The sequence below is a fragment of the Macrotis lagotis genome, chromosome X (genome assembly GCF_037893015.1).
Source record: "Macrotis lagotis isolate mMagLag1 chromosome X, bilby.v1.9.chrom.fasta, whole genome shotgun sequence".
Classification (NCBI taxonomy): Eukaryota; Metazoa; Chordata; class Mammalia; order Peramelemorphia; family Peramelidae; genus Macrotis; species Macrotis lagotis.
The window spans coordinates 288,238,060-288,255,804 of NC_133666.1; the positions used below are offsets into that span (position 1 = coordinate 288,238,060).

The 17,745-nt window shown below is 35.8% G+C and overlaps 1 protein-coding gene across 1 annotated transcript in view; it reads right to left on the reverse strand.

The window, feature by feature from the left end:
• Positions 1-17,745, reverse strand: part of SPEF2 (sperm flagellar 2) — a 374,057-nt gene that overhangs the window by 53,213 nt on the left and 303,099 nt on the right. The window contains 2 exon segments of the mRNA XM_074206967.1: positions 1,627-1,809; positions 5,972-6,078. Of these exon segments, the coding sequence (XP_074063068.1) occupies positions 1,627-1,809; positions 5,972-6,078 (290 nt within the window).

Below are 17,745 nucleotides of genomic sequence, written 5' to 3' on the forward strand. Positions count from 1 at the left end.
ACTTGTTAGAAGATATTTGACAGATTACTGGTACTACCCACAATGTTATTAGACTTTAAGTAGGTAGAAGAAAGGCATGATACTGGTAGACACAGAATGTTGTAGCAACTTTGTAAAGAAAAAAGAAGTAGAGATAGAGGCTAAATCTGTGATTTCACTGGCATAGAGAATGTCCAGATGAAGAAACTTTCTCTATGACTGAAGGTCAGCAATGGTAGAGAGTAGAGTTAGTAGAATAGATTGATCTTAAACTGCAAACTTGACTTTTATCATTCCATCATTTACTCCTCCCACCTTCAATAAACTCCAGTGGTACAGTACTATCTTCAGTATCAAATATAAAATCTTCTATATGGCCTTCAAGTCATTTGTAACTTGACTTTTACCTTCCTTTCCAGTGACTTTCCCAAGTTCACACAGCTAGTAAGTGACTGAGATCAGATTTGAACTCAGGTCCTTCTGACTTCAGAGCTGGTCATCTCTCCACTGGGCCATCCAGCTGCCCTAAGTCACTTAATCCTGATTGCCTCAAATCCAGGATCATCTTTGTTGCCCTGATCCAGATCTGGCCCCTGGACCCAAATGGCTTCAGAGGATAAAGTGAGGCTGGTGACTTAGCACAGCATCCCTTCACTCAAATCCAATCAACATACTTGTTTTGGCATCACCTCCCTGGTGTCCTGGTCTTCTTTGAGAATGAAGGATAAATATCATCAGCACCTTTCCACTATTCTTACACTTAATTCCCTCACCCCTTTCTTTGTGATCCAGATACACTGGTTTCTTTCCATTTCCTTGAGTCAAATTCTCCAAGCACTGTCAGTGAATTTCCCTCATCCTCATGCCTGAATTCTCACCTTCCTTCTCTCAACTCTGGGTTTCTTTGGCTTTCTTCCAGTTTGAGCTAGAATCCCATGTTCTATAATCAGCTTTTCCTGGTTTCCCTTAAAGTCAATGACTTCTCTCCATTGATAATCTCCAATTTATTCCATATAAATCTTATTTGAACAATGTTGTTTACATGTTGTTTCTCCCATTAACCTATGAGTTTCTGGAGAACTGGAACTGTTTGGGGCCTTTCTTTGCATCCTCAGGGTTGTGTCTGACTCTGTGACCCTGTGGACCAAAGTACACCAACACTGTCCATAAGGTTTTCTTGGCAAAAATACTGGAGTGGTATTCCATTTCCTTCTCCAGCTCTTTTAGATATGGGAAAACTGAGACAGAAGTTAAGTGAAGTGACTTGCCCAGGATCATGCAGCTAGTGTCAGTGACTGAATTTGAACTCAGCTTTACCTGACTTTAGATCCAGTGCTTTATCCACTGAATCCCTAGCTGCTTTGCACACAGTAAGTGATTAATAAATGCCTTTTGTCACTACTTAGTTGCCCCTTAATAAATGTTTGTTGACTTGACCAAGAAACTGAATGGTTAAGTGATTTGCCAGGGATCAAATGACAGATAGGTGTTAGAGGCAGGATGTGAACCCAAGTCTATCTGACTTAAAGTTGAATTCTGTATCCACTATGCCAAACTGTCTTTCAATGAAAAAAAATATGCATATGTGTATATATATATATACATATATATATATTAAAAAACAATTCAACAGATAGCATAAAGAACCTGTTTATACTGCTCCAGGGTAACCTTGCCCTTTCCTGCTTCATCAATTTTCTTAAATCTTTTCAGTGTCTTAAGAAGTTCTTCCTCAGATGGGAGTGGCCAAGGTTGTGAAACAACTAATAAAAACTTGCGCCAGTCAACAAATTCTGAATTCACTATTAATAAAGCCGTTATCTCTTGTAACTGTAAGGGAAAAAAGCATAAAATATATTTTATATTAATTTATTTAATTTCCTATTAACATGGGCTCTTTTATTATAATCAATCAATGAGATGACTACTTCAAATTTTTGTTACATCATTTTTCATGCTAAGAATTTCCAATAAAGAACCTCATATTTTTATGAATACAGACTGTGCTTCATGATGTTATTGTTCTATCCATCTGATGGAGCCTGTAAAGTAATGTTTTGCTGAATAACTTTTCAGGTCTTCCATGAAAATTCAATCATCATTTTGCCTTTCCAATGTGAAAGTGGTGAGAGTAGCTTCAAGTTCTATAGGCATGCTGGTGTCCCAGGAGAAAAAAGCTATCAATGGCTATGTTGTTCTTCATTTTGGGGAAGGGAGGGATGGAAGAGGGAAAGAATTCATTACAGTGAAAAGTGAGAATGACATATCCTCAACTATTTTTGAAAAAAGTGTCTAATATAATATTAATTTGATCAGTAATGATAATGATTGTTTTGATACCCAGGAAGTCTGAGCAAAAACTCAACTTATTTCCATTTTGAAAATTTGTTCAACTTAATGTTGATTTGTGAACAATACAGCCTTTATTAGTTGGGGTTTATTCCTGGGGAATTATAAATGATCGAAAATATATTTAAAATATATTTAGAACTGACAGGTCATCTAGTCCAAATTTTACAAATGAGTAAATTGAGATAGAGGTTAAATTAATTGCATAATGTCACAGAAGTATCAGAGTTAACACTTGAATACTGGTCATTTTTTGAGGGAAGGGACCCAGAGAGGTACTAGGGACCCTTTCCCTGGTGTGTAGATGATTGTGAGAGAACGCATGTAGACAGGAATCTGTTTTAGTCAAAGCTTTTTATTGTCACCTAAAAGGCCAAAGTGGGGTCAACTATGGGGAGAAAAGGGATTACTTATAAAGAAACCTTTCGGACCTTAGTCAGGTCCATATAAGTTAAAGGAATTTTCTGTTTGCAAAGTTATCAAGGCAGAAATTTCTCAGAAAAGGGAGAGAGAGGGAGCATGAGTCCTTAGAGATAAGGAGCAAGGATGTCTGTCCTTGGTATTTCATGTGCTTGGGTCAATTTACAAAAACAAATTTTTGTCAATATTTTTTTGTCTGAGGCCTCTTTCCATACAAAGCTAGGTTCTAGTTAAGCCTTTCATTTCAGAATCCAAGTTAAGCACACTTCAGTCTACCCCATCACTTTGATTCAAGACAACACTATAATGATACATATCCTTAAACATTTTTAAATATAGATTTAAATAGGATGGATAGTTATTTTTGACTTTTCACAAATAAAAATAATTCTTGGGAATTAAATGAAATAATGTGTTTGTTTTCATTTTTTCAGGACAATAGGGGTTAAATGACTTGCCCAAGGTCACACAGCTAATTAAGTATTACGTATCTGAGGCTGGATTTGAACTCAGGTCCTCCTGATTCCAGGGCCATTGCTCTATCGCTCCATCTATCTGACCCTAAATGAAATAATGTAAATAAAGTTCTTTGCAATCCTTAAAGGGTATGTAAAAGTTATTTTTTTTTTTACTAATTTCAGCCTCTATTGGTCTTTCTTAAAAAAAAAAAACTGATATATTATCCTCCTTCAATTTCTTGATTTCTTCATATTAGTATGAATATTCTTGCCCTTCCTCTTTTACTTGAACTTCTTGGTTTTTTTTCTCATTTTCCAATGGCCAACCCCTCTATTAATTATTATTATTTTCTTTTCCACTTAATTTTTCCCCCCTGTTGATTTTCCTAGAGGAGAGAAGGAATAAGCATTTGTTTACTGTGGCAGGCACTGTGCTAATCATTTTACAAATATCATCTCATTTGGTCTTCACAGGAAGCCTACAAGTCTCATTTTACAGTTGAGGAAACTGAGGTAAAAAGAGTTAAGTGTCTTGTCCAGGATCACAGAATCAGTGACTAGGATTAGATTTGAGTTCAGGTCTTTCTGACTCCAAACTCAGGGTTTTATCCACCGAATCACCTACTTGCCTATTTCCTGGAGAAATTATTCTAATTATTTTCCTTCTCAAGTCCTCAAATCCAAATGTACAGCTCTCATTATCCATAGATAATCTCATTACCTACTTTTCTGAGAAGAGGTAGGCTACCCAGTATGTGTTTGTCTAGCTGCCTTTCCACAGTTCAAAATCTCTATAACCTTTTATTTTTCCTGTCTTGATTTGTGGGGAAGAGGTGTCTCTTTTCCTTTTTTTTAAATTTAATTCAATTTTAGGTAAGGACATTGCACTGGCACTGGGAATACAAAAGCAGAAATAAAAAATTTTGGTCCTAACAGAGCTCATAGAATAATGGAGTGGGGGAGGGAGAGATATTACATGTACATAGAAGTGAAAATATGAAGTATATACAAAGTAGTGTTTTTTATTGGAAGTAAAAATTGGGGAAGAGGTGAAGAGGAAAGACCTTGAGTAAGAAGAGGCAACTGAGATACTGTTGAAAGGGAGCTAGAAATGCATGGAAACATGGACAAGTATGTAAATGACCACTATGTTCTAATTAGACACTACTACCCTATTCAATGCATGGTAATCTATACAAAGCATGGAGGTTGGAAATGGAAGAGAAATGTTAAGGGGGTCCTTTGATCTTGTCTTATTGAATTGCCATAATTTCCAGAAACACTGAGCCCAGAACATACAGAATATGCCAGGATGAAGCCCCACCTCACACTGAGCTGAGAATGTGTTGTTTGTATCCTACATTTTGTGTACAAACTCCCTGTGTGTCCTAGGACCCTTATAGATAAGCAGGTCATCCTATCATCATAGTCTAGCAGCTCCCAAAAAAAAAGAATGAGGTTTTTGCCATTGCCTTGCTCCTCTCCTTCGAGGGGGTTTTGTCCTTTTCCCACTTTTACTACATCTTATGTCCTCCCCTTTAGGTAGAGATTTGTACTTTCTCTTCCTTTGTCCCATTGTGATAAAAATCTAAATTTTGAATGCATTATGAACTCTTTGGATTCCATCTGCAAGCTTATTTCTTTTGAAGGAAATCTAGTTTTCATATAAGTTTTATGAAGTTGTGATTGCCAGTGAGAATCAAAAAGCCCAGTTTGGGAAGAGCATAGAATACATGAAAAGGAGTAATGTGAAAGCAGCTTGAAAAGTTAGATTGGAGTCAGACTGTGAAAGGTTTCGAAATTCTTAACCAAAGACTTTGTTTCTTATCTCAGAGGTAACAGGAGCTTCTGAAGTTAATCAAGAAGAAGAGGGAGTGATATGGTCAGACTTGTGCCAGGAAGCATAAGCTCAGACCTCCTGGGCATCCAAACAGTTTACACTGTTGGCTATCTAGGGATGAACAAGTAAGATTCTGTCAGTATAGGGTCATAGTGTCCAATGACAGATGTGTTTTTTCATATCAGTTGTGTCAATTTCTTCATGAAACCTTTCCTCATTTTCCCCTTGTAGAAGTGACTGCTTTTATCATTTATATAATGCTATGTACTTTTCTTCTGTTCTTCCATATACTACTCTGTATTAATGTTAATTGTATAGATGTGCATCTACCCTATCAAACCATAAGGCCTCTTGGGCCAGGGGTTCTATATCATTAATCTTTGTATCTCCCGCAGTTTCCAACAAAGTTCTTTTTATAAATTAAGCATCCCCCCCCCAATTCCATAATTTGATAAAAGAATAATTTGGAAATGAAATATATGAAGATTTAGCATAGAATAAAGGAAGATAACTGACATTTATATTGATTTAAAAGTTTGCAAAGTTCTTTCAGTACATCATCTCTGTTGGAACTCTCAACAATCCCTTTGATACAGGTATTTACTGATAATATCACATTTTTACCAATGAAGAATTGAGACTCCAACAGAGTTAAGTGACTTGCTCATTGTCATATTTTGAGTGAAAAGTCAGAGGCTAGATTTGAAGACTGGTCTTCTTAATTCTTAGTCCTGCATTTAATTCAATGTATACCAGATAGTCTCTCAGAGCTCCTTGTAGAATAAAAGTTATTACTTCAGGAACATATGAAATTTTCATCCCATATTACCTACTTGAGAAGTGATAATTCACTTACAAAAGAGGATAGAGACCCAAGTTTTCACACTCAGAGAATGACAACAAATCAAAGATAATTGAAACCTACTTCAAGCAGTGTGAGGTGTAGCCAAGCCTCAGGAAGGTGGTTTGTTCCAAGGTTCATAGTCACCAAGTCATACAAAATATCAGTAAACTGTTTATTTCCCAAATAACCTAGTGAAAGAATAAAAGCACTTTATTGTATTGCATGAATCTATTTTTTTTCTAGAATAAAAGAAACAAGTAGCAAGACTACTTATATGAGTAATTAATGAATGTTTGAAATATATAATATTTAAATATACATTTTTGAAATAAGAGATAAAAAATTTCCCTCTGTAATTGCTCTCTTAAAGAGAAAAATACTTTTAAGTCATAAGAATTTATTTCTATCCCATTTTTCCTGTATCAAGAATGTGCTCTCTTAGATTTTTCCATCATTGGAAACATACTTCATTTCAGCTTTTTTGATAGATATGAAATAACCACTATGTTCTAATCAGACACTTCTACCTCACCTAGCCCTATGTACCAGAATGTACTTGCTTTCCAAAGATGAGAGAATTGATCTTATTATTAAGTTATTAGAATGAAAGTGTATATTTAATTAAGAAATTTATTGGTTAAACATTATCAAGTACCTCCTAAAAAAAGTATGCCCATTTTTGTAGGCGTTTTGAAGTTGGGTATGTTGACTTAATTTACCACTACTCCCAGCCCCACCTGAAATCACTGTATTTAAGAGCTGATTCTTGTTGTTTTAAACTTCATGCACATGCATTAAAAAATAAAAATAAGATTTGAATCTATTCCACAAACAAAAAGTTGACACTACATTGCAGAATACCTTCTGTAGTGAAGAGGGGATCCTATGGATATTCAGGGGTCTTTTTAGGTCCAAAGCACAGAGTTGTTCTTAGTTTAGAAATGAGAAGAATGATCAGAGATGCTATATCTTGAATTTTTTTGAATGATCAAGTTGATTCAATTTCTTAAATTCTGCATGAACTTTTTTACTTCCTGCTACTTTTTGGGGAAATGAAATAATTCTTTAAAATTTTAGAATTTTAAACTGCATGTTCAATTCAAAATAGGAAAAAAGATGGCCACTTTCCTCTGATGTGAAATGACTATTTAGCAATCTTTTGAAAAGTTCAGAATAGTGAGTGAGACAAAAGTATTACCATCATCTCTATGTAGACATGTCATGAGGAGGCCAATGCTTCCTTTGACCATTGGATGTAGTCCACGGATCTTTCTCAGAACAGTGTTTTAAAATGAATAAAACGAAATACCCAATATACAAAGGAAAGCAAATAAATTGAAATTTGGTTATCAATACATATGTTTGTAAAAGTTCATAGACCCTACTAAGTGAATTTAGTAATACTACAATAGACCTTAAATGGTTTAGAAAGATACTATTCATCAACTCAGTAAGATTAATCAAAATAAATGAAAGGGGCAGAAAAGCCATCATCACTATGAATAATCCTGAAAATACATTACAAGAAATTTAAGAGAAAATTACAAGTTTTAAGTGTTTAACATTTTAAATGTTTAACTCACACAATTTTGAGTTTACCTTATTTGTTGTTGTGCAATCATTACATAAAATAATATTTTTAATTTGTATAAATGGTTTTACCTTGAGGGAGCTTAAAAACGATAATTCATGTCATGTAGCATACAATGCCAATACTTTTATGAATGTAATGGAAACCCAAAGAGATGAACTTGTGAATTTCACAAATGGTTGCAATAGAAACTTTAACAATAAGACCCTAGAAGGTAACAATGTTAAATTTGTTTAGAATTTTCCCTTAATGTGATTCTGTAGTATCTTTGTGAACAAGAAGTTCAGTTCTGTCCCGCGCAGATCCTTTGTAGCCATATCTCTTGAGGAATAGCATTAAAAGATTTGGTGCTGGAAATGTCCATAGAGAGCATTTGGTTCAAAATCAGATCAACAACTTGCTCATTTTATAGAATAGGACAGCAAAACTCAACAGAGTTTAGAAGACCAGAGAGATTTAGTGGTTTGCCTTTGGTTATACAGTAGATAGCAGAGACAGGATTTGCACTCTTTTTTCCTCCATGTGCAGTACTCTTTCCCCAATGCTACAATATAGTCATTCCATAGACATGGTGCTGGGACTTCCACAGAATTATCATAAGAATCCATGTGTGTTCTGAACTTCAAGGTTTACAAAAGCACCTTTCTCACAAATCTATGAGGTAGGTATTTCAAATACTATTATCTTCTTCTTACAGAAGAGGAAACTGAGTCTCTGGCAACAGAGTTAGCAAATGTCTATAGTAGATGATGATGTTTGTCCTTTGTTCTCAACGATTACCATGACCAGGACAAGCACATGAATTAAATTTGAATGAGGGTTTTCTGTGCTAAGTCACCAGATTCACTTTCTCCTCTAGGACCATCTGGGTCCAGTGACCAAATATGGATCAGGACGACTGGAGATGGACCTGGATGTGGGGCAATCAGGTTAAGTGACTTGGCACTATAACAGAATTCAAATTCAGAGAGCCTGACTTGAAGTCCAATTAGATTCCAGTAAAAAAAGCATCTTCAGAGACATTTTTATCATAGTTGGAAGGCACTTAAGCAGATCTGGACACCATTTCTTCTAAATGAAATTTAATTGAGTATTTGCTTTTATATTTCAGTATGGGTACATTTTATAGTGGTTGTATAAAGACTTCTATACTCTATCTGAAAAAATATAAAGTCCAAGTTTTTTTTCCCTCCACAATGTTAATCACTTTCATAAAGGCTATCTGAGCTTGATGAACAATCTGATTTAGCTATCATATGGTCAACTGGTGGGGGTTGTACTTCTCTGCCAAGAGGTATTCCATAGTTGGATGGCTTTCTTGGGATCAAACTGGTTGATGTCTGGAGAATTCAGCTGAATTATTAAAAGATCTGTCATACTGTCAGGCTTTATTTTAAAATGCATTTGTGACTTGGTGAGTTTCATCTGACTGAACCCACGTTCTGCCTCAGCTGAACTTGCAGGGAGTGTCAGCACCAGATCGACTAGGGTCAATATATTGGGGTACTTGACTGAGTAGATGGAATTCACAAAATCCCAGGTTAACTTTCGGATGTTCTGAAATCTATAAGAGACAACGAAAAGTGTCAAAAATTAATGAATTCTAGTTATATGTATATACAAAGAATTATTAACACTTCAAAACCATCAATAGTTAACCATAATTGACTTTTCTCAGCTTTCCTTCTTACCGATTATAAATCTCTAATTTCATCATGCTCCATTCTGTGTCCACTTCATCAATTTTCACATTGGCACTTTCCAAAACAAGTTCATAATGCTTTGTAAGAATTGATACTTCTTTCTCACCAAACTCTATAGATATACATAAGGAAAAGTTATGTAGGAGGAAAAGAAATTATTCATAGAGATTTCACAATACATAGATCAACAAGTACATACTGGATTTTGGACCAGTGTATCTATTTTACCTTGATCTATCTTTCCTGGCCATAATTTGAAACTTCCAATAGTGGTTGCCCTCACCACATCATGGCTAGCATCACTGAAACATTCACGAAGATGCTTTATGAGGTTTGTTAAGACGGTGTTCCGAACAACAGAGATATTTCCATTTCCTGTGAGTTGGTTACCAAGAAAGTATGTGGCAGACTCAGCCAGACGTTCCTTTGGACCTGGTCTGGAATATGTCACAAAATAAAATAAATGGTGAATAATTTTCTAAAGCAAACTTGTTGTGTATGCTCTAGTTACCAATCATCTTAGGATGCCCTACCTTTTTTTATACATGTTGAGTGTCCCTAGTGTTGATTGTAAGGTTGCAAATACATCTCCTATTGATGAATTTCTATCTTGATTGACTCGGGACAAAATGCTGAGGACATTGATTACATCTAACAGAAAGTGGGCAAATCTGACAACCTCAGCTTGAAGAAGGAATTGTAGCAGCTCTGTAGCTTTCTGATCATCTGAAGTACTTCTGTCTTCAGGTCTCTATAGCATAGCCAGGAAAGAAAATAATAGTTTACTTCCTTCAAAATGTTATAAAAATATTTAATGAAAGAGGTTTGGAGGTACACACCTGTTTGTTTTAGAGAAAATTAAACAATAGATCTGAAAAGTACTTACTGTTCTCAATTGCTTTACAATTGCAGAATATCCTCTGAGAAACACTTGGAGAGCTGTCTGTAAACGAGGGAGCCATTTGTTGCTGCCAACTCGAGAGGGAATCACAGGGCGGATTTTAAGGTCTTCAAAGGAGGCTATTAGAGCACTTTTATTTGAAGGTGAATCATGGTAAAAATAATACACATTCTGGAGAAGAGCATTGACAGTATTGTATAGTTGGATATTCCGCAATGCTTCTTGGTAAGCTAGTTCAAGTCGATGAGCAAAACAGTGAACTGTTTGCACACATGGTTGGATTTCTTTCAAAAGCCTGGCCACACCATTGTTCTCTCCTACCATGACAGCTGTGCCATTGCTACCAAATCCAACTAGCTTTTTGGACCAGTCTTTATTGGACAGATTGAGTTGAAGATTCATTTCAAGAGTTTTCTCAATGGCATTTTTTATTGCTACAGGATCAATCTTATCCACAGTCTGTACTCCAACAACCTGACAATGGACTTTACCCTCATATGCAAACTGTATATACACAACTCCAATGTCCTCTATGAAGCCATCCATGCCACCATCACTGATGAGTGAGAAGAACTTACATTTTTCTAGTTTCTCTCTCAGTGACCTGCGTTCTACTTCAGCAATGAAGTAGACAAAAGTCCTCGCTGACTTGTCGGTTCTGAATATTGGGCCAATGTCAACACCCTTCATATCATCCAATTTGCACATCCAGAGAAAGTCTTTGAGAGGACGCCCAGTCTTGGCAATAGCATGACAAGATCTAAAGAGGTTTTCTATTCTTCCCAGGATTACTTTGTTCCTACTCTGTATCATCTGTTCTTTGGCAGTGTCAGTAGGGGTAGAAACACCTGTTGCTTCTGCCAGAGAAGCTTTGGCGTGAGCCTCACTGTTGTCATGTGCCTGGAGAAATTCAGTCCTAAAGTTGTTGGTGCCATAAAAAAAACTAACTTGGTTTCCTCCTGAGTTCACCCCATGTTTGCGACACAAGCCACAGAACATTAGATCTGATCTGTTATCATACAACAGCCAGGGATATTTTTTAAGCCAAATTTTCAAAAATTGGTTGTTCCTCTTGGGTAGGTAATAGTCAAGATTTCTCAGCCTTTTCTTTTCTTCAGCATATCTTCCAGTATCCGTGGAAGAGATTCCTTTTTTAAAATACCTCCATGGTGTTTTGGCTGTAGTTTTAAAAAGTAAATTAACAATAAAGCATATATTATCTCCATTTCCATGATACTTTCTCTACAATGATGTCACAAGATAAATTAGTTATTAAACTTTTTACTTTATAATTTTGCTTCACTTTAAGATTTACCTTTTTTAAAATTAGAAAACAAAGGCTTGAAGGCAGAAGGTACAAGCCATGCTCCAATTTGATTAAAGATGGATTTGTGTAGGAGGTGGTTGAAAAGTAGATCATAATGCCTTGAATGCCAAGTTAAATGATTTGAAATGTATCTTATAGGAACTATTGAAGTTTCTGAGCAAGGAAGTATGATCAACTTGATTGGGACATCATTCAGGATAGAATGGAGAGGGCTGAGAATGGAGACAGGGGGTACATAAGAGATTGAACTAGAGAGGTAAGGATAGGAATGGAAAGGAGGGGAAAGAAGGCAACAAAACTATATGTAGAAGGCAAGGGGAATCAAAGATGAAAAGATATCAAGACTAGGTGACCAGGACAGTGTTGTTCCCTTTTTTATTTTTTGCATGGAAATTGGATTAAGTGATCTGTCCAAGGTCAGACAACTCAGTAACTATTAAGTATCTGAGGTTGGAATTGAACTCAGGTCTTCCTGACTCCAGCATTGGTGCTCTATCCACTGCACCACCTAGATGCCTTAGTATTATTACTTTTGAATGAAGATAAATGAAAGGGAGATCATGTTAAAAATACTGTATATGCTTGAAATATTTTATTTAATTCACTCTTTTAATTTATCTAGCTTGATAAAGATAAAAATCTAGGAAAGAAAAAAAATGACCATATGGTTCATTTGGCCTAATTTACACATGAAGTCAGGTTCTTGAACAACTAGGGGCAGATAATTCAAGGTCTCTGTCATCAATGAGGTAATATGTAGAAGTTGGAGAAACAATTGGAAAAAAGATTTTTCAATCAAGTTTCCAATCAATTTGTTGTGGTCATATATATTTCACTGGGAAAATACAGTCTTTTATTTCTTTCTCTTTTTAAAATTATTTGACTCATTATTGTTTTTATTTTCCTCAGGCACTCCCCTCAACATACACCATAATTATCCCTACCTCTGTCCATTTGACCACCATATTCTCCTCTGTAGGAATGCTCTTTGCCCTTTTCTGTATCTATCCAAATGTTATTCAAAATTCAATAGCTCAAGTACCACAATCTTCATCAAGCTTACCCTTACAATTCTAGCTCTCTTTCCTAAATCCTCTGGACAATTTTATCTACTAAACATTTTATCCTATCGTATTTTCTAATTGAACTGAATGACTGATTATCCCATTATCAACACAAACACACATGCATGCAGATATATTTGCCATGCTCCACAAAGGTCCCTCCACTTCAAGCTGCTTCAGCATGACATGGAAGTTATCCTGGATTTATAAAATCTATGGGAGCAGAGCACAAGGCTCAGGCATATCCTGTAAAAAGTTGCAAGGGATGCAAGTATGAGTATGGTGAAGGATTGTTGTTTTTGTCCCAAGACTCCAAGTATTTAGCCAACATTGAAACATTTCTTCCCAAGAATGACTGAGGGATAATGAGTATTTTGGCCAATGGAACTCATGAAAATTATTAATCAAGAGGCTGAGAGGATTTGAAATCTGAAGGAAGATGGAAGAATCACCCTAGAAGCTTGAAATAATGAAGATGCTTCTTCAATTTCTGTTGTATTTTCCCCAACTAAATTTAAAAGTCTTTATTAGGTACTTTTGTCTTATACTAAATTCTGAATCATCTAGTTTTGTAGAATGCTAAATAAATGGTAAGTACTTAGTACATTTTATTTTATTATTTGGAAGCATTTGGGATTAAATGACTTTCCCAGGGACACTCAGTAAGTGTTTTAAAGCAGGACTTGAACTCAGGTCCTCCTGATTTCAGGATCAGTGCTCTATCCAGTGTGCCACCTAGCTGCCCCTTAATACATTTTTAATTTTTTTGAACCTTGATTTCAATACTACTGGAAAGAAGGGAATTGTTCCCTTTTGTTCGACTTTTTTTCTAAGAAAAAAAATCTTTTTTCCCCTGATTTGTGCAAATTTCTGATAGTATAACTGAGGTAATTAATAATGGTAAAATATGGAGCTTAATATGTAGAACTCAAAGAAAATTAGAGATTAGGGCATCTAATCCTTTCATATCATTAAGGAAATTGAGAAGTTGAGGGATTAAATGTGTTGCCTACTCTCAAATTGGGAGTAATTAGCAGAGATAGTATTCAAATCCATTTTTTTTCTACTGCATCTTGGTGGGCTCTTTCTTCTCAAATTTTCTTAGCGTATACTTTCTTCTTTGCTCCCATCATGACTTGCCTAAGAGCATCCTTATTTTTGTATATATTTGGTCTCTGCTCCTGTTGCCCCCAACTCCTTACTCCCAAGTAGAATGAAGGATCCTTTTTTTTAGTTTTTTTTGGCAAGGCAATGGGGTTAAGTGGCTTGCCCAAGGCCACACAGCTAGGTAATTATTAAGTGTCTGAGGTCAGATTTGAACCCAGGTACTCCTGACTCCAGCACTGGTGCTCTATCTACTGCGCCACTTAGCTGCCCCAGAATGAAGGATTCTTAATAAAGGCAGAGATTATGCTGCTACTGCTGCTGTTGTTTTAATCTTCATATCCCAAAGATTTAGAAGAATATTATTATGTACAGAACAGACATGGAATACATATTTGTTGAACCGAATTGCTTCCCACAAATGTATATTATTGTCACATTCTCTTTAAAGATGCCAGAATGCAACACCCAAGAAATACTTAGCTGAGTGAACTCTTTCAACCTTTCTGGAGAGCAATCTGGAACTATGCCCAAAAAGGCAACAAAAATGTGCATATCCTTTGATCCAGCAATACTACTACTGGGTCTATACCCTGAAGAGATCATGAAAAAGGGTAAAAACATCACTTGTACAAAAATATCCATAGTAGCCCTGTTTATGGTGTCAAAGAATTGGAAATCAAGTAAATGTCCTTCAATTGGGGAATGGCTTAGCAAACTGTGGTATATGTATTTTATGGAACACTATTGTTCTATTAGAAACCAGGAGGGATGGGAATTCAGGGAAGCCTGGAGGGATTTGCATGAACTGATGTTGAGTGCAATGAGCAGAACCAGAAAAGCACTGTATACCCTAACAGCAACATGGGGGTGATGATCAACCTTGATGGACTTGCTCATTCCATCAGTGCTACAATCAGGAACAATTTTGGGCTGCCTGCAATGGAGAATACCTATGTATCCAGAGAAAGAACTGTGGAGTTTGAACAAAGACCAAGGACTATTACCTTTAATTTAGAAAAAAACAAAACAAAACTGGTATCTTATTGTCTGATCTTGCTATCACTTATACTTTCTTTTTCTTCCTTAAGGATATGATTTCTCTCTCATCACATTCAATTTGGAACAATGTATACTATGGAAACAATGTAAAGAGTGACAAATTGCCTTCTGTGGGGGTGGGGTAAGGGAAATAAGATTGGGGAAAAATTGTAAAACTCAAAATAAATAAAATCTCTAAAACAAAAGAAATACTTAGCTGAGAGAGGCAATAGAACTTCTCAGTTTCCCCTTTGGGAGCCATCTCCACCACTTCTTATGGCTACTCTTTGGTTACCCGATGTTTGGAGAAAACAGAGACCATTTAAAGCCAATGTCTACATAACTGCTTGTTGATATGCAGAGTAAATGAAAGAAGGAATAATATGAAAAATTAAATATTATACAAATAAAACTATATGAAATCATATGAGAAGTGATTGATCCTAAAAGAAAAGCAGCCTAGTGTAGTGTAAAGAACATCTACATAATGGAACCTTGATTGCCCCTGGCCTTGGCCATTCATTGGAACTGTGGCCCAGGATGACCCACTTAAGTTCTTCACACCTCTGCTAAATGAATAGACATGATGCATGATGATCCCTTTGATTTTTTTTAATCTTTAAAATTTTGTGTTTCTGAGAGATTTATTTAAAAAGAACCCTTTCCTATTTTCCATTTTCTTCTCAACATAATTGCCTCATATCATTTGTTTCCCTAAATGGAAAGGGAACAAATGCATAATTGCTGATTCATGTTTGGTGTAAATAACAGACATCAGTAAGTAGCCCCATTTCTCAAGAGGTGATTATCCATGCTTACTTTAATCTTATTATTATTGACAGAATGGTGTCCAATTGTGTGGTTGTTTCCAAGGATTAAAGGTGGAAGAGTTCACAAGGTGATAACTACTCCTAAAAAAAAAAACCTTGAGGAAATTACATTATTGTATTTTGGGGAGGTCATTCTAGAGTGATTTTTAAAAACATGATTATGTTTTGAGGGGGATTAAATTTTATCTCTGTTTATGACACATGGTCTAAAACAAAGGTTGCCAAACTCAAATAGAAATGGGCCACTGAAGTATAAATAAGGATTCCTATGGGTTGCATGCATATTGACCCAAGTTAACAACATCTATTGGATTTTTATTTGTTTTATTAAATATTTCTCAATTACATTTTAATTTATCTCAGATGACTTGAGATTGTTGCATTTTGATGTCTCTACTCTAAAACAATGGATATAAAAATACTATACATATTTAAATACTGAATAAATCTCATATTTACTAGACTCAGATTGATGTCCATCTTGTCTCTTAAAAACTTCCCCTAGCTATAGATGACCCAGATAGGTTTGTTCCTATATAAGTATCCTTATGGTTTCAAAACTCTCTAAAACCTCCAAACCTCATCCACAAATATTTTCCTATAACTATCTTTGTACAATTGAATGTGACATCTCAGTGTCAACTGAAGCTGAAACCTAAATTGTCAACCCATATTCAAATAGAAGTTGGTCTTCAAACATGAATTTTCTAATAGAAGAACTGAGACCTGAGAGTGGTTAAGCTGTAGTTCTAGGACTATGTTGAACCTTTGTTCTGGATAAAATATAGATCATTTACTACTGTCAGAAATCAAACTTTTCTGATAGTGAAAGTCACTAGGTCCTCTAAGCCAAGAACTTCACTGTTGTCAAGGGACTCAAAAGGAAAACATATGGTCTAAACCCCTCATTTTTCAGAGATCCAGAGAGATTAAATGACAAGTGGCAGGGGCAAAATTTAAATTCAGGTCCACTGCATTTCATATATAGGGAGAGAGTCTCTTAAATCAGACCTTTATTTTAACTAGCAAGGTTCTTAGTGATTATTGTAAGCTTCTTGAATTCTGAGTCACAGGAAAAATCAATGACTTAAGGTCACAAGGACAGTGACAGCTATAACCTTGAAAAATCTAAGACTTTCTCTTTTCCATGTTCCCTTGACCTGGTCCAGTGATTTCTGTATCCTGGAGGTGCTCAGGGAGTGTACCTTATATAAGATGCTTTGTGTGCTCAGATACAAGAGGTTGAAAATTATGTTCCTTACCCCCAAATATATAGATTCCTATAATAAATATTTTTCCTAGAATAAACCAGCTATGGAAACCACATAAAACTTAATAGGTTGGGGAGAAGTTTCATTTAAGCAAAAGAACAGATTGCAGTGTTCTGACTTTTTCAATGACACTTTTATTCTATCTGAGTTTGCCTTACTTGATATGCTTAGCTCATGATATCTGAAAACAAGATGCTGCTACCCTAAGTACTCCTGATAGGAGTCTTTCAACAGTTGTGGACTTGGTACCTTAAAATCTCTATAAAGCTGTTCGCCATGAACCGTGGGGCTTTCCCCCCAAGGGTTGCTTTGTCTAGGCAGCATGAAATGATTGGGTTACAAGTTTTGAGAGTCCCTTTATGATGCTGGTCTGTCTTTTTTTTGGTATCATTCTTAGACACCTGAGAAATTAAGTTTCTGGGAGCTAATTGACTTGGTTCTATTGACTTCACCATGGCCTTCACTCCAAGATCTCCTACAGTTATGAAATTTTTTCAGCTTACGATTTTCTCTGGGAGCTTTAAATTGAATTAAATTGCTTGAACCCTGACTAAAAGGTGGTGGAATGGCTGTAGGAGAATTGGTGTCTGGCAGTCAGGAAGAGGACACCAGGAGAACACATGGACATCATCCTGATTTCATCTTTCACTAGGTATCAGTGCTAATGGTTGTGACAATATGAAGGCTGTCAGTCTTGAAATGGAAACTCTATCATATTCCAAGGAATTAACCCTGAGATAAAATTCAACAATGCAGAAATAAATTTCTATCTCTTTTAATATAATCCAATGGAGGGTATTGCTTTAAACATACTACATTTTCCACTCTGCCACCCTATATCCATTTTTATGGGAGAAAAAACTGAAATGAAATATTAGATGTTTCACAAAAACATGTGTAGAGAAAAGACAAAAGTAGAAGTGATGGTTTATTTGGGGAATATCTAGGGTAACAGTGAGCTCATAATATTTCCCTCCTTAGTTCCTTAAAGAACATGAAAGGAGGGTTCTAGGAAAGAGGGAT